Source organism: Saccoglossus kowalevskii, chromosome 20 (genome assembly GCF_978046115.1).
Source record: "Saccoglossus kowalevskii chromosome 20, keSacKowa6.1, whole genome shotgun sequence".
In the NCBI taxonomy this organism is placed as follows: Eukaryota; Metazoa; Hemichordata; class Enteropneusta; family Harrimaniidae; genus Saccoglossus; species Saccoglossus kowalevskii.
Genome location: NC_140660.1, coordinates 13,544,586 through 13,561,802, shown reverse-complemented (window position 1 = coordinate 13,561,802; position 17,217 = coordinate 13,544,586). Strand labels below are relative to the sequence as shown.

At 35.6% G+C, this 17,217-nt stretch overlaps 1 protein-coding gene across 1 annotated transcript in view; it reads left to right on the top strand.

The window, feature by feature from the left end:
• Positions 1 to 17,217, top strand: part of LOC100371363 (uncharacterized) — a 181,857-nt gene that overhangs the window by 151,335 nt on the left and 13,305 nt on the right. The window contains exons 79-98 of the mRNA XM_085494385.1: positions 839 to 964; positions 2,975 to 3,097; positions 3,652 to 3,777; positions 4,440 to 4,559; positions 4,854 to 4,976; positions 5,254 to 5,394; positions 6,384 to 6,518; positions 6,973 to 7,098; positions 7,496 to 7,615; positions 8,216 to 8,338; positions 8,713 to 8,838; positions 9,540 to 9,662; positions 10,183 to 10,308; positions 10,706 to 10,828; positions 12,212 to 12,349; positions 13,705 to 13,827; positions 14,429 to 14,551; positions 15,095 to 15,220; positions 15,413 to 15,535; positions 16,027 to 16,152. Of these exons, the coding sequence (XP_085350511.1) occupies positions 839 to 964; positions 2,975 to 3,097; positions 3,652 to 3,777; positions 4,440 to 4,559; positions 4,854 to 4,976; positions 5,254 to 5,394; positions 6,384 to 6,518; positions 6,973 to 7,098; positions 7,496 to 7,615; positions 8,216 to 8,338; positions 8,713 to 8,838; positions 9,540 to 9,662; positions 10,183 to 10,308; positions 10,706 to 10,828; positions 12,212 to 12,349; positions 13,705 to 13,827; positions 14,429 to 14,551; positions 15,095 to 15,220; positions 15,413 to 15,535; positions 16,027 to 16,152 (2,520 nt within the window). The remainder of the gene's footprint in view (positions 1 to 838; positions 965 to 2,974; positions 3,098 to 3,651; positions 3,778 to 4,439; positions 4,560 to 4,853; positions 4,977 to 5,253; positions 5,395 to 6,383; positions 6,519 to 6,972; positions 7,099 to 7,495; positions 7,616 to 8,215; positions 8,339 to 8,712; positions 8,839 to 9,539; positions 9,663 to 10,182; positions 10,309 to 10,705; positions 10,829 to 12,211; positions 12,350 to 13,704; positions 13,828 to 14,428; positions 14,552 to 15,094; positions 15,221 to 15,412; positions 15,536 to 16,026; positions 16,153 to 17,217) is intronic.

Below are 17,217 nucleotides of genomic sequence, written 5' to 3'. Positions count from 1 at the left end.
CCGATGGCATACTGTAAAACATGTTGAAAAAGCGACATGAAATTTTAGCGAATTGTGGTAAAATGACATAATAGCGAAATGTTGATTTAGCGAATCTCTCTTGTCATTGTTGATTTCCTGTTTTCACAATACTTGTCTGTCGCCTGCCAAAACAAATACGCAGTTATCACCTCGGTAAAAACAAAAGAAAAACCGTCAAGTGTAATTGGGAAGCGCCTCAGATTTTTATGTTCCGGATTATACAAATCGCCAAATCTTGGCCATTTTGAATTTATAATAAAGTCATTAGCGACATCTTGAATTAGAAAATCAGTACTCTCGCTAAATTCGCTAAAAAGACATGCTCGCGAAAAAGACATATTTTACAGTATATATATATATATAGCAAACAAATCACAAAAAACAATGGAATGTTCATGTCATATTAGCCAACATTGGAAATAATATTGTCTTTTTAATTTGAAACAAAAGATTATATACAAACTAATTATATATACTCCTTATATATCTTATATGTGACTGAGTGTTAAGTCATTTCGGATTAAGAAATAGACAGAACATTTGTAATTTAAAGTCATAAGTTATTTTATCTTCGGAATTGAAAATATTATATAAATGGTGCAACCTGGTGGTGGTGCAAGTACTGTCCGAAAAGTGTGTCAGCCGTGATAATCTTTATATGAACAAACAACCCAAACTGATCCGTGATTTCGAAAAAATATTGTGAAAATCTGGCAATTGAGCACGAAAGATAGGATTATGCTTACATAATTTCAAATAATTATATTTGCATCATTAATTAATTAATTCATTAATTATTATTTTGTATTTTTTTAAGATATCGACGAATGTAGCGACCCCGGCAATAATGTCTGTGACAGTTTAGCGGATTGCTATAACACTCCTGGTAGTTATTATTGTCAGTGCAAAGATGGGACAGACGGTAATGGAATTACCTGTACAGGTAAGATGCGTGATTATAATAACCATCTACTATCTGTGTGTATTTAAATGTCTTTGCGCAACGTCGTGAGCAGGACGATATCTGTTTTGTATGTATTATGTGGACTGTTGAAATATAATGAATTGAAATGAAATCATTTGGTTAGCGTCAGTTTTTTCGATTTGTAATTAGAAAATGGGGCTTTTTAACACAAAACACAGAGAATGTTTAGGTGTAAAAAAAAATTAATGCGTTTCGAAGTTCAGGTTCAATGAGCCATTTTCAATGCAACGTTTCCTAATCACTTTACAGTGTACCTTAAGGTAGCGAGACTATTATTTGCATACTTGTTTTCATCTTCTAATTGTGACTAAATGACTACAAATAGACCCGGAAAAGTATATATTTTTAGAATCGCCAGACTTCAAGCTTTTCACAAGTGTATTTTGCATGCCCGTATCTGCATTCTACGACGCGTTACTCAATCAAAGGTGAAAAATTACTTTTTCTGTAAAAACATAATTACGCATTTAGGCTGGCGATAAAAAGTATTTTTTTCACTTTTCCTAGTTGTTCAATAGTCTGGTAAATTGAATGTGTCTGGTCAGTTTTATTCAAGCAACGCGTTTTAAAAAATAGTGTGCTGAATTTCAATTACTGTTTTAGTCACATTGCCCCCAACTCAAACCACAACTCGTTGGTAAATAATCGATGAAATAGTTTGTCTGGACACATTCAAGTTCCTCTCATTGTCACCTTAAAGCTGTAAAAATTTGGTGTTAATCCGACGACAATAAGTATACGTTATTTTTTGTTAAAGACCTTGTATTTTGAAAAACATAAACTCCTAGAAAACGTCCATGAAGTCACAGCAAAGATTTTCAAGCTTGTTTATCGGCACAATCAATTTGTTTTCCCATCAAGGTCTGTTTTACCATGTGTAGGGGCATCCAAATGTGTAAGGCTATTAGAAACCAAAAAAATAAAGGAATGGGATAGCTATAATTGGATAAATTCGGCATATGAAAACACCAAGATCAATGATTTTTTTCAGTGGCTGTGTGACCTCGTGTCTGACACATTCATATGCAAATGACTAATCTGTGAAACAAACAGGGGCGGAGACAACCCGGTCGAATGTTTGGAAACACTCATTGTGTGTCAGATAGCTACTGATAACACATCCTAACATTGCTTTGTCTTGAGTTTATCTTTGAAACTTATAGGCACACAGATTAAACCTGTATTGTTGATTTTGGAAAACACTACTGAGGCTGCCTTGCTACCCTTCAGAAAATATACATTTTAACCAACTTACATGACATTCTATGTTATGTTGACTTTATTATATGAAAGTTTATAGTGCATTTCATCAATTAATAAATAAATGTGAAAATCGTAATTTTCAACACAAATAATAGTCTCGCTACCTTAATATCTTGAATTCATCGGCGGTGCGCTGTACCACTCCCAGCCACTTAACTTGTGACTTCCCTGTTTTCATTGATGTCATTCACTCGGTGCCATCACACGACCGATTGAGTTGTTCTTTCGTTCTGTTCATTTGTTTATTATTACTCCTCTGTACTCGTCCTTGTTATCCGCCATTAAACTACGCCCGTACATTACAACAATGATCAGCTGTATTTCCACTTGCGATTAGGTTTTGCTCTGATTCTGCGTGAAAATACTAGTTGTTATATAAACATTATTACACTATTGTGAACATCGCGCAGTGCATATTGGGAAAACAATCATAGCATTATAACTTTACACTCACATTTCTATTGGATACTTTGTACTTTGCACACGGTATGCTAAAAGTAGGTTTCAAGACTGCTTTTGCTGAATATCAACATTAAAAATTAAAGTGATCGAAAGATTTCGAATACTAGTTCCTCATTTATTCATTCATTTTCGTACGAGAATGTCCGAAGTGCTTCGATACATCCGCTTTTCGCCGACTGATTATTTCGATAACAGATCTTTCTAAACACATAACTTATTACCGAATTGTTTTCTACCTTACAGCTATTGATGAATGTAAACTGGGAACTCACGACTGCGACACCAACTCCATGTGCGTTGACTTAGATTTTGGCTTCTCATGCGAATGTCTGCCTGGGTATATAAGTGGAGGAGACACATGCAATGGTAGGAACATATATATTCAACGTTTAAATTTATTGATTGTATGCAACGAGGTCAAGGTTATAGCGCCCTCAACCTATGAAGAATAATTCTAATTACATATGACTGCTTCTTGCGCAATATTACGCTATAAATTTACTGTTGGTGTATGTTATGAGTTATGTAATAAGTTTAAGGCACTTTGACGTGCTGGGCTAAGGACACATTCCTCTTAACGATGAATCTGCTCAATGTGTTTAAAGCGGAAGGGTCATCACCTGCGCACGCGCGGGAATTGAGTTCCAAGCGACGATAGCAACACACGCTAAAAATGCTAAAGCTTATGGGTAGACGTGTGTTTGTAAACAATGACAGGCTATGGCCAACTGACGCATGCGCAAGTGACGACTCCCCCGCTTTAATTATAATTACATACAGTATATGTATATATATATAGCTTTTATTTCGCTGTTTTGACAAAAGTGTAACATTAAACTATTTTTTTTATAGAGAAGATGAAAACCAAAACAGGGTTTGATTTTGGTATTGATATATTGCATTAATTTCTCAACTTGCAGATTTCGATGAATGTTCGGATGCAGCTTTTAATGACTGCCACGTGAATGCCGCGTGTGCCAACGAAGACGGCTCATACATATGTACCTGTTTACCTGGTTATGATGGAAATGGGTTTATATGTCACGGTAAGAATGAAATATAACATCTTTTACACGTTTGTTGATGCATTGTTGCGAGATGTCTGAAGTCTATTTATCAATTTAAAAAAATGCGAAATTTATGTATTTATTTATTTATTTATTTATTTATTTATTTATTTATTAATTAATTAATTAATTTATTTATTTATTTATTTATTTATTTATTGATTGATTGATTGATTGATTGATTGATTGATTGATTGATTGATTGATTGATTGATTGATTGATTGATTGATTGATTGATTGATTGATTGATTGATTTTCGCTTGGTCACCGATCAAGTCTAATTATTGAAAAAATTATTTTTGAGTTTTTACCATTTGTTTCTTTTGGTAAATCTTGTTTTTGGTCTGGGTGCAACAAGAGGGAAACGATGACATGTAGTAGGAATTGTTTATACGTATGTTGTGTCCCTGAAAACGTACACTTCTCAACAAGCGAAGTTTTTTTTTTTAGTTTGGTTTCAAATTGATAATGTAATCATTATGAACTAAAATGTGCCAGCTGATGACACATCAAATCCACATTTGACTTTTTGATGTTTTCTCAATGTATATCAAATTATTGTTCACATGGTGTCAATAATGCATTAAATAACATCAAACTCTACTCGCTCATTATATGTATTCTGTACTATACTCAACAGCTCCAGACGTGTGTGAAAATGTGGACTGCGGAGAGGCTTACTGTGAGCCTGTGGACGGCGTTGCCACGTGTGTGTGCGCCAAAGGTTATGACTATATACTCGTCGGACAGACTTGTGAAGGTATACACAGCCTTGAATCTTATTGTACTAATATGAAGTTATTACGGGGATACTGCAAAGTATGCATGAAGGCAGTACAGCGGGAGTATTGACCGACGCGCAGTGGAGGTCGATGCGACCGCGTACTGTCTTATTATTATACATCTTTTCCTCCCAGGGAATGCCAAAACCACCTTATCGACTTTATGTTCTAGCCAATTACCCACCATGCGGTTCTGTTAGAGTACGTTCTATTCAGAACTGCGATTCATCATCTCAAAACTAAACGTTTTGTTACTTTCTACACACACGCAGCCTTCGACGAATGTGTGGAAGGAACCCCTTCCTGCGATGAGAATGCCGACTGCATTCCTACATCTGGTGGCTATGAGTGTAAATGTATTGATGGTTACTATGGCGATGGACAAACATGTACAGGTGCGTTGTAGTAACTTTCTAATTTGATTTCATATATACTGGGAAATTGCTTAATCGTTTCAATATGGCAGACAGCATTATGAACTATGACTCATTGGCAACAAAGAACACGTTTCAATAACCAAATATATTGGGAACCAAATATTTATATGTATTAGGTTTCAATGTTAATATTTCGCTTGTTCCTATGATACGATGAATATAATTAATATATTGATTCCGAGTATTGATTCTCATCAATATTAATTTATGCAATTGTTTGTCCATATTTGATCAGAAATAAGACCATGTAACTGGAAATCGCCTTTTGGACATCGTTGTGGCGGCGAGAGTACTGGATGTGAGGAAACCACGGGTGGTGGATACAAGTGTCCCTGTGGAATCGGATTTAGTCGTAATAGCGATGGTATATGTGCTGGTAAGTGACACAATGACATGGTGCAATATCGTGTACTACGATTCGTGTTTTGTGTTACACAAATCTATGGCAATTATGTACATATATTTGATCTATATTTATCAATAAATCGATTACATACACACACGTATGAAACTTTTTCCCTGTTTCATGAATCGCATCACGGGCCAACATCGACAGAGAAGACATTCGCATTGAACAAAATCAATCAAACAGTCATTAAAATATTGATTATTGAGAATTGTAGTAGTTATAAAGTTCCGTTGACATGTGCTCTGTGTTAGACAATGGGAGGGCATTAGTGTCACATTTTATGACAATTTCGAGCAATTTCAATAAAAACGCAAAAAAGAGTAAAGTTATAGCAAATAGCAAATGCCCGCTATTTTTAGATCTTGATTTTGACATTACCATGTGTTCATGTCTAGATACATGCTTATATATCTATACGACCGATTCATGTAGCAAAATGTGAGGTATAAAAGCCTGTTTGTAGGGTTTGTCGACTAAAACTCAGTATATGTTAATATCCATACTCCATTTTGTGATTTTGAGTATATACATTTATATATAACCTCGTCAATATTGTTTTATTGTCGAAACTGGTGTAATATTGTTTGTACATTGTGATATTAAAAAAAATAAACCAACGAAATCAACATGTTTGAGTAACTAATTTACCTAAATCGAAAACAAGGAAAAGTAACTGATAATTATAGCTGGGGAAAATGCATGAAATCAAAAGGATAATAAAATCTCTGTCGAAGTCACTTTGTTGTGCATGGTTACATTTTTGTTTATTGGAATCGAACATCTTCGTTAATATTAAATAACATGGCGTACTACTCATTCAAAAACATAATATGGTGTGGCATCATCCTGCATATTTAACAACATGATGGGATGCCGTGTGACGTCATCCTGCATATTTATTACGACATTATTTGTAGCTAATACTATTGATTATCATCCTTGTTTTGTTTTTTTAGATATCGATGAATGCAGTCCGGGGACTAATACATGTGTCGCCACTGCGCAGTGCACGAATACGTACGGTGCATTCCTTTGCACGTGCCCCGATGGATATGGAGGCGATGGTACGGTCACCGGGGAAGGCTGCATTAGTAAGTAGAAAACAAAATAAACACCGTATATATATATATCCCACGTTCAAACAGTAGACAAACATTTCATTTTATCAAGCATGGTATACTGTAGATGTATTAATTATACACTGGTTTTTAATTTCGCTATTTTCACTGATCAGTAAAGCGTACACATGCGAAATAAATAACAATAGAACGCTTTGTGTTCCTGTCAAGCTCGTGGACTTAAATCCCAGTAAAATTGATCGAAACATCAATATAGTTAATTCAAAAGCCAGTGAAAATAAATGGTTTTACAGTATGTTGCATCTGTCCCATATTGACAACAAGTCTGTGGCGCAAGTGCGTTTATTATGTAATTTAAAAAAAAAGAATAATGGCTGTATAATTTTTTTTTCAATTATCTCATTATGTAAATCATTCAAACAGTGAGTTGCTGTATATTTAAATGTGAGGTTATATTTTTCCGCAGACATCGATGAATGTGCACTAGGGACAGCAATATGTGGCGCCAATACCGAGTGCGTTGATAACGATGGTAGCTATACATGTTCGTGCGTTGACGGGTTCAGAAAATCACAAGCCGACAGATGCGTTGGTAGGAATATATTCAAATTATCTAGCACAAATACTTGGTATTCACTGTGTCAATTTATGTTAATTGAATTCTATGTGTTGCGTATATGCAGTGTATATATTCTATATTTACTATAGTATTTGTATTTTGCTGGATCACAGACAAGATACACAAACAGGATACCTCTTCTGAAGAGAAATCAAATCGGCTGATAACAATTGACAAAGAATGAAATAACTGACTGGCACTAATACAACTTACTCGATATTGTTTTTCATCTAAAACAATTGTTATAAATACATAAGAGGACATCCGATTAACTATTTTTAATTACGTCATACGCTTGATTTGAATTAATTGAAGATATATTCGGACACTATATCCTTCAAAATTATAACATTTCGTTTTATATTCGTAGATATCAACGAGTGTAGTGAAAATAATCCGTGTGGACAGGACGCCATTTGCACCAACACCAAAGGAAGCTACGAGTGTATATGTCAACTTGGTTTCCAAGGTGACGGCTTCACATGCCAAGGTAACGTCGTATTTTTGTGATCAGTACGTCAAATACTGAATTATGAATGAATTATGGATTAGCGTCTTCATAAATTATTCTATGCGTGAAAAGTTCATCAAAGATTAAATAAGTATTGATCCATAGTTTCGTTACGATTTACTGTTTTTCTTCATTCTATTTGGCAGTGTCTACAAAGTTTAATGTTAGAGTAAAACTTAGTTGCAATGTTAATTTTATTATGTGATTAATTTGACAATCAATGTGCATGAAAATGAGCTGACAAATAAAGTGAATAAAGTACAATAATACGCCGCGTTTACAATTGACGCTGGTAAATTCCCGTATGTGAGCATGTGGTATATTTCATGTATATTAATATTAAAACTGTAATACAGTTACAAGAAGTGCTGTGATCCATGTGTCATAATGCTCTTCAATATTTTATTCAGGCTATTATTTCACAATGTATCCAGGAATTCCTAATGCATTGATAAACATTTACGAACCAATCTTAAATCAATTCTAATTTGAAAACAAACTGGGTTTGGGGGGATTAACTCTGAAGCATAACGTTTATTGCGACCATGCGTGTAATATTTTTATTTTCTTCTTTACTAGATATCGATGAATGTTTGGAAGGTACCCATCCATGCCATCAATTTGCCGACTGTAGCAACACACTTGGGAGTAGCACGTGTACTTGCCGGGATGGTTATATTGGCGATGGCATAGTTTGTACTGGTAAGTTAGTGCACGTCCATCTATCACATTGTACTACTGAATTAATGCTATGGTTATTGTAAACTAAATATTTAATTAAACCAAGAAATGACTGGACAACGATCCGACCTTATGTTGAAAAGTTGTTGTAACTTGTATTTAACTGAGATGGCGCTGTTATCCTGCTGTATGCAGATGACATAGTTGTCACTTGTCTGATGTATACCTTAAGTGTTCTACTTAAACAATATGACTATCAAGCAGATTATAGACGGAGCGTGCCACACTTGGAACAGCATGTTATGACTCACTGTGAAATACTTGTATAAATCGTTGCGGTGGCCAAGTAAATATATAAATTAATGGGATTAATTACTGTACGTTTATCTCTATAGAAACTGATCAGTGCCCTGGAGAGACTCTTCAATGTGGGACTAACGAGTACTGTGTGATGGTAGGCGGATCGCCGACATGTCAGTGCAAAGGAGGCTATACCCTGGATCTATCTGGCAACTGTATTGGTAAGCTATTTATCACCTCGCTTGTTTTACATGTCATCCACGGGCCTGTGTGCGTGTCCTCCATGTGTTGATATTGTGTTATTAAGGTTAGATTGAGGAAGTTATTTTTGTCAAAAATGAATCGCATGATTTTTGATATACTCTGAGTGAGTGATCAGTGAAAGTGCAGTTTCACGTAGTGTTTTAATTCCCCAGCTGTTCTGGTGTACAGAACTGTTTTCATTCATATAAACCATGCAAATTGTATACTGCACTATTTTTAACGTAATTTAATTTCACAGTTGGAAACATGCGCCTCATTCCTTGCAAATGTGTGTGACAGGTACTTTTTACCTGTATAATGGCACAGTTAGACTTGCAATAGAAGGGTTGTTGAATTGGGGCTAACCGGTTCATTTTGTTATGTCTTTGGGCAAAGCATCTTTACTTCCGTGCTTTTTTTTCAAATGGGGAGTAACTGAGTATGTATTGAGATAGTGATTGCTATAACTGTGACCCTAAGCTGTGACGCAGCTTGAGCTCTGCATGTATTGACGACGGTTTACAGACAGATCCAGGGGTGTAATAATATAAACCAACTATATTCTAATTAACTGGGTATATGAAACTGTATGTATGTACAAGTGTATAAATGCCTACATACTACCACCTACATAGCTCCTATAGAATGCATAACTAACCATATACACCTCTATTGACAGATATCAATGAATGCTTTGAGGGAACGGATTCATGTGATCCGGCAGCATCCTGTACCAATACAGACGGGTACTATGTATGTGCGTGTAATGCAGGTTACCAAGGAAATGGACACTTTTGCGAGGGTTAGTCATGTTTATTTCAGATATCGACATCACCTTGTAAATATGATGCGAATGAGAGTATTGTATATGCATGTTTGCGGTACTTTCTTCGTCATTTTTATTGTTTTAATTTTAGTGTGATATAACAACCAATGTATGGCAATGTGAAGTACCAACCGCCTATGAAAAGGAAGAAACCTTCTTTTTGAGGCCAAATAGGACCAAGGCTTTTTTTTAAATACTTAATGCGACATTCACGAACATGTCAGAATAGTTTGTTGCAGATGGCTGATACATATTATTATGCCACTGAACAATTTGTATTATCGAACGAATTATAGTAATTTACCAATTTCAGATATTCAACATATTTGTTATTTTGTCAATCAGAACGTTAGCAACCATTAGATTCTTTTCTCTTTAAATGGCGCCCAAACGTCGAAGCAATGGAGGAATGAAAAAAATTGGATTGTTTGTATATATGATATGTACATTTGAAAGTCTAAATTGACTGATTGTAGTATTGTATTTTACTCCTTAGACATCAACGAGTGTGCAACAGGTGATGCGAAATGTAACCACAATGCCGATTGTACCAATTTAGCAGGATCCTTCACATGTGAATGTAAGCCAGGTTTCTATGGCGACGGCGTCAGCTTCTGTGAAGGTAAAGTAACAGAGCATTAGATTACAATCCTGGTACTGTGAATTAGATTTGTTTTTTGTTAGTGTTATTCGATAACACACTTAAAGCCGTAAAGCACCTGACCACACGTCAGTCGCCTTAGTATACTTTCTATATTTGTTTACAATCTCAAAATTTATTTAATCGTAAATATCGTCAAATTCGTTCAAAGCTTGCTTCCCCGAACTTAGACGGGAAACATCTTGGTTTTCATGAAGTTTGAAAGATGGTGGTGGTCGCACCACATTGTATTTGTCATGGCCCCATACAATGTATACAATGAATGTTTGTTTGAACGCGGACTGCATGTTGACCACCGTTTTTTAACATTTACCACACATTGCTAACACTTACAGTAATATATATTTTTTTGAAACAGACATCAACGAATGTGCGATTGATACAGCCTTGTGTGATAAAAATGCGCGCTGTCTGAACAACGCGGGGAGCTCTAATTGCGAGTGCAAAGATGGCTTCCAAGGAGACGGTTACACGTGTACAGGTATGCAAATAAGATTGTCTAAACTACTAGTAATTCAGAAAATATACAAGTTTGTGTATAAGGCCATGTCTTCAAATTAACAGTTTTACCAACTTCTGAACGTTTTTCAGAAAAAATTCTCAAAACAAAATTGGAAATTTGCTCTCCCGGCCAACAATTTCATACATCATGCTCAAATTATTTGCGTTCCTATCGGACGCCATATTTAATACAATGATCAATTGTTTCTCAATATTAGTTTGAATTACCAAATATAGCTTCAACGAATATATTTTTAGATAATAAGCGTGTGATAACATTGTTACACTCAGGTTGTTGATCGCAGATTGTATAAATGTTACTTATACGATTTGGTCCGTAGAAAAATTCAAAAATAAGTAGCTAATGCCTTCAAACTTGACGCACGTTCCCGTGTGACTCAAAATAACTGGTTATATTTGAAGGTCACATGATCATCGCACGTATTCGTCCATAATTAGGCAGCCACAAAAAAATCGTGGGTTTATAATAATAATAATAATAATAATAATAATAATAATAATCTTTATTGAAACCGTATCCCGGAGTGGGATCTTAGTTGAAAATACAATAAAGTAATACAAAAAAGATAGCAAACAAAAAAAAACACAAAAAAAATATATTGATATTGGGAAAATCTAGCTCAGGTTGGCACTCTTTTAAAGGTTGTCCGGTTGTTGTCACGTGACTATGTGTGCGCACAGTATGAACGTTTAGAGAGATGTCGCACTTGCACGTCATCATTTCATGAATTGTTCAGAGAGAAAAAAACGTCAGGCACCAGTACAGTTATTATTGTAGCAATAGTAAAATGTGGGACTGGTTAACAATTATCTTATACGTATATCTATATTATCTAGATGTGACGTCAAACTGGCGATTTGCATATACCGAAATAATTTCAGAGTTTACATAGTCAAGTAACAATGTTGGAAATGAGTATACACAGAACGACCCATGTACCATGATACATTAATAAATCATTGCCAAATACGACAAATCCTGATAGTTGGCCTAGGTACAACTATTCAACACAGTTTATGGCGCCATCTAGCGTTTATCCCACATACCCTCGGTAGCACTTTGACTCAAAAATAATGAAAAAGCCGTTTATTTATTTGATAAAAATTGAGCAATTCTTACTAGAGTCTTGTCTACGCTGGAGAACTGTGCTCACGTACATGATACATATATAACCCCCCGCTATTCGTCACTCGTGCGACGCCATCTTGGACTTGTCACTCCCATGTAACTCGGGGGGGGGTACGGCCACACTTTGGGGGGTCACTCGTCCGTGATGACGTCACAGTCGTTTGAAATATCGAGGCATTAAATATATTCTAATTAAACACTTGTTCATTTCAGATATTGACGAATGCACCGACGAAATTGATGTGTGTGATCGAGCGAATGGAGTGTGTGTCAATAAAATTGGAACATACACGTGTCGCTGCTTGGTCGGGTATGAACTCAATACTGAATCAGCAATGCACGAATGCATCGGTAAGTAACTATGACTAACGCGCGCAGCCCTCGTCGCGTTGCATTTGGTTGATATGGGTCCCAAGCAACCTACTCAACGAGTGTGAAATACAGTGTTTGTGTACTGGATTGTACGCTATGTACATGAGGCTTTCATGTGGGCAAAGTCACAATTATAAAATGTATGATAGACATTTTTCATATTGTTTTTTGTTGACGGCGAACAGATTTTCTGGTATAAGTCGTTGTGTATTTACTTTATGTAAAACCAGTCACCATAGTCACCAAAGAGCCCGGAATAGTGCTCCTCGTCTCATTACTCGCACAAAAAAGTGTGATCATTTAACACTAATACTCCAACAGACTGGCTTCCAGTCACTTACAGAATCCAATTCAAATTACTCCTCATTACTTACAAAACTCTACATCAGTTGGCTCCTCCATACATTTCGGATCTCATACAGCAAAGTAATCCTGATAGAATTCTTCGCTCTAGCAACAGTCAATTACTCAAAGTACCGAAAAAAAAGACTTAAATCATATGGTGACTGATCATTCTCACATTCACCTCTTTCACTATGGAATCATCTACCAAATGACGTTCGCACAGAACCAAATGTTCATACATTCAAATCCAGTTTAAAACCTCATCCATTTAATCAATTATTCCTGTGAACTGTTAGCATCATTTGATGGATATCAGGCGCTATATATATATATAAATTTATTTATAACAACGCCGCTTTACCGCTTGGTATTGTCACCATGTGTGTGTTTTATTGGATTTGATGACGTCAACACCCCCTGGCAGTCATCGTTGTTAACACAATGCTACTAATTGCAAATGGCCGCCGAGATCTCACATGGAGCAAGAGAACCGCGATACTTGATATGCCTCCTCCTCAATAGTATATCATTTTCTACTGCCATCGCGTCTCGTGTTCTTCTGGCCATTACAATTATGGTATTTTGAACCTTGGACGCATTGATCGTACAAACCAAGTCGTGTGACTCCCACGAGATCTCGCCGGCCACTTTCAAAAAAATCTTTATTGATCATGAAAAATTGTTGTTCTGATTAACCCAGTGGCAAATAATACGTCACTCCGGAAAATACATCGTCAACTAAGTTTCGGCCTCGTGCCTTTAAACGGTGCTAAAATAAACTTTGACATTTACAGTTGTAAACTCATTCCAACCAATGCGATTAACTATACGTATTCCTGGCTCGAAACAAACCCGCTCGGGTACGTCTGCCCTATGTCTAATTCTGTTAAACAGCGGAGAAAGCCACTAAGTTGGATTTACATTCCAAATCAACGTGCCTATATTTATATACACGCCACAAAAACGTGATGACGTAATTTTACTTGCAGATGTTGATGAGTGTGCAACTGGCGATGATAACTGTGACGTCAATGCTGACTGTTATAATGGTCTGGGTAATTATGGATGCTTATGTAGAGATGGTTTTACCGGCGATGGATTTTCTTGTGTCGGTAAGTTCAATCGATTCAGCTTCAGTATATATACATATGCACTACTATACTTTCATCGCATTAAGATTTGTGTATACGATTTTAACATTGGCAGTACTGAAAAATACTTTATTTTCGTCGGAGAGATGATTCAGTGTAAATAAAATCTAGCGAATATATCCTTTTTTTCTGTATTCTACATGCAACTCATCAAAACGAAACAAATATGTGAAAATAAATTCAATACAAAACACTGAAAAAGTCATTTTAGCGAAATTTAATTCTAGCTAAAATAAAGTATTTTACAGTAAATAAATACATTGAACAGGTTACACACCCTGGACAAAAATGACTATCGAGATCTCGCCGAGAGTGAGAGCAAGTAACGAAACTCATTACTTCCAAATTGAATCAAATAGTATTCCATTCCCTCCCGGCATTGTGTCTGCTGTTCCAAATACTATGATTCCATTGGTCAGTGAGACAGCAAAGAGATTAAAAAAAACAAGTCACGTGGCTGTCTCGTTCTTAACGTGATTCTGACGGCCATTTTTGTCTAAGATTAATTTGATGAGAAATATAGCACTCAAAGTGTTGAATTGGTTACTGTTCTTTTTAATAGATATTGATGAGTGCAGCGGGGCAAACCAATGTGGAAGTCACGTGACATGTGTGAATCAACCAGGTTCATACGAATGTCAATGCATAGATGGATTTTATCAAGTTGATGATTATTCGTGTATGGGTAAGTGATCCTCGGATTGTTCTTCTAATCCGACTTATTAAAATAAATAAAAAAACAATTTCATTCTAACATAAATACAAATATAAACGCAATAAATATTATTAACTATTATCTTTTCTCAGTGCAATTTAACGTTTACTAACTTCTTCGTTCCCCTGGCTTCAATAAAAATAACATATATATACATACAAATTGTGATTCCAAACTAATACCTCCAAGTTGGCGTAGATTCATGATTAGATCCATATAAACCCGTTTCTTTCCCTTCTCAATGCCATGTAATGTACCACTTTCCTGGCGTCATCTGAACGGTGACATACATAAACATATACAGTCTGTGACTCTGAAATAATATCCCCAAGTTTACAGACATTTCACAGAAACGCAATCGCCTGGAATCGACAGCACATATAAACATTTGAAATCTACAGACATGTGCTTTTCACCCGTAATCGTATCTTAAAAGTCTCCATTGGATGTTAGCTAACTCAGAGAGATTGGCGAGTGCGTGCATTTTAAGTTGATCGATCTTTCACTTTACAGATATCAACGAATGTGAAACACCTGACGTATGTAAGAACGGTGCCACGTGTATAAACACAGTTGGGTCATTCAATTGTGCTTGCCTTGATGGTTTCGAAGTCAGGTTTGGTATCGATGGATGTTTTGGTGAGTTGATCTTAAAACATCATGTGTATACTCACGATAGTTACATTTATTCATGTATTAGTTTAATGCAACATTGGACTTTTGATGCACAAATGAGCTTAGATAATTTAAATTGATTCTAAAATTAGATTTAGATTCACGATCGCATCGCTGTATATGACGTCGGTTGTAATTCTCGTTATTCTGCATTAGATATTGATGAGTGTGCTCGAGGAAGAGACAGTTGCCATAGAGATGCTGTGTGTGCCAACAATGTCGGTAGCTACACGTGCGTATGTAAGGATGGCTTCAGCGGAGATGGAACTATCTGCACAGGTGATAAAACATGAATTCTCACAAAGTATTACCGATGACTCAACTTTAATGGTCCGACATGCATTTTCCATTAGGCTATATAGTACATGCAATGCGCTGGTTAAAATTCATTTGATAGCATGTGGTTATATATGTTATATGCGTTCGTTTATTTCCATTTATTAACGTATCCAATGAGGTCAAGTTGATACGTATCCTTAATGACAACAGTCTGCCACGAGCTACATGTATGTAGGCATGACATACTGGATGAAAATAACGCAACTGGAACATAGTTATTGTAAGACATGGATCCGCGGTATTGTCAGAATGGGCGCGTTTTTAATTCGGTTATCTGCTGCCCAGTCAAACATGATAGGTGGATGCGCAGCAAAATAATGTGCATTGTTTTGGGTCAAAACAATTTGTTAGCCAGTGTATGCCCATATAAGGTTACGGAAGGTTATAAAGTCAAAAATAACGCGTATATATGTATTATTGTATCCCGGTAGATGTTAACGAATGTTCACTCGGAAACTATGGTTGTGTCGCACCGGCAACTTGTACGAATGTTATCGGCGGATTCTACTGTGCTTGTCCTGATGGATTTATTTCTGATGGAAATAAAGGTTGTATAGGTAAGTGTCTGTCTATAATTGGGACTATTTTATAAATTTGTGATGAAAAGAGGGAACTGGTTGGTGGTATTACCATGTATGATGGTTTAGTGAGAGTTATAATGCGTTTGTATGCGTGATGGTATTTTTATTGTACGACGGTATATCTACATTATATGATGGTATATCTACATGTACGATGGTATATCTACATGTACTATGGTAAATATCTACATTATATGATGGTATATCTACATGTACGATGGTATATCTACATGTACTATGGTAAATATCTACATTATATGATGGTATATCAACATGTACTATGGTAAATATCTACATTATATGATGGTATATCTACATGTACGATGGTATATATCTACATTATATGATGGTATATCAACATGTACGATGGTAAATATCTACATTATATGATGGTATATCAACATGTACGATGGTATATCTACATGTACTATGGTATATCTACATGTACTATTGTGAATATCTACATTATATGATAGTATATCTACATGTACTATTGTAAATATCTACATTATATGATAGTATATCTACATGTACTATTGTAAATATCTACATTATATGATAGTATATCTACATGTACTATTGTAAATATCTACATTATATGATAGTATATCTAAATGTATTATGGTAAATATCTGTAATATATTAAGAATGACAATTATGCTAGGGAGTCAGTAGTTCATTGTAGTATGTTATGAATGACAATTGTGCTGGGGAGTCCGTAGATTTTGGGAGTACGGGCAGTCTGGAATAAAGCTTGGACGTGGCCACACGTGTTGCAACAGTGTTTGTCTTTATTGACTCACAAACATTACAATATCTACATTATATGATGGTATATTTACATGTACTATTGTAAATATCTACATTATATGATAGTATATCTACATGTACGATGGTATATCTAATTGTATCATGGTATCATGGTGTATCTACAATATATGACGGTATATCCACATGCATCATGGTATATCTTAATGTGTGATGATGTATATGCATGTCTGATGGTTCATCTATATACAATGTGGTGTATCTACATGTATC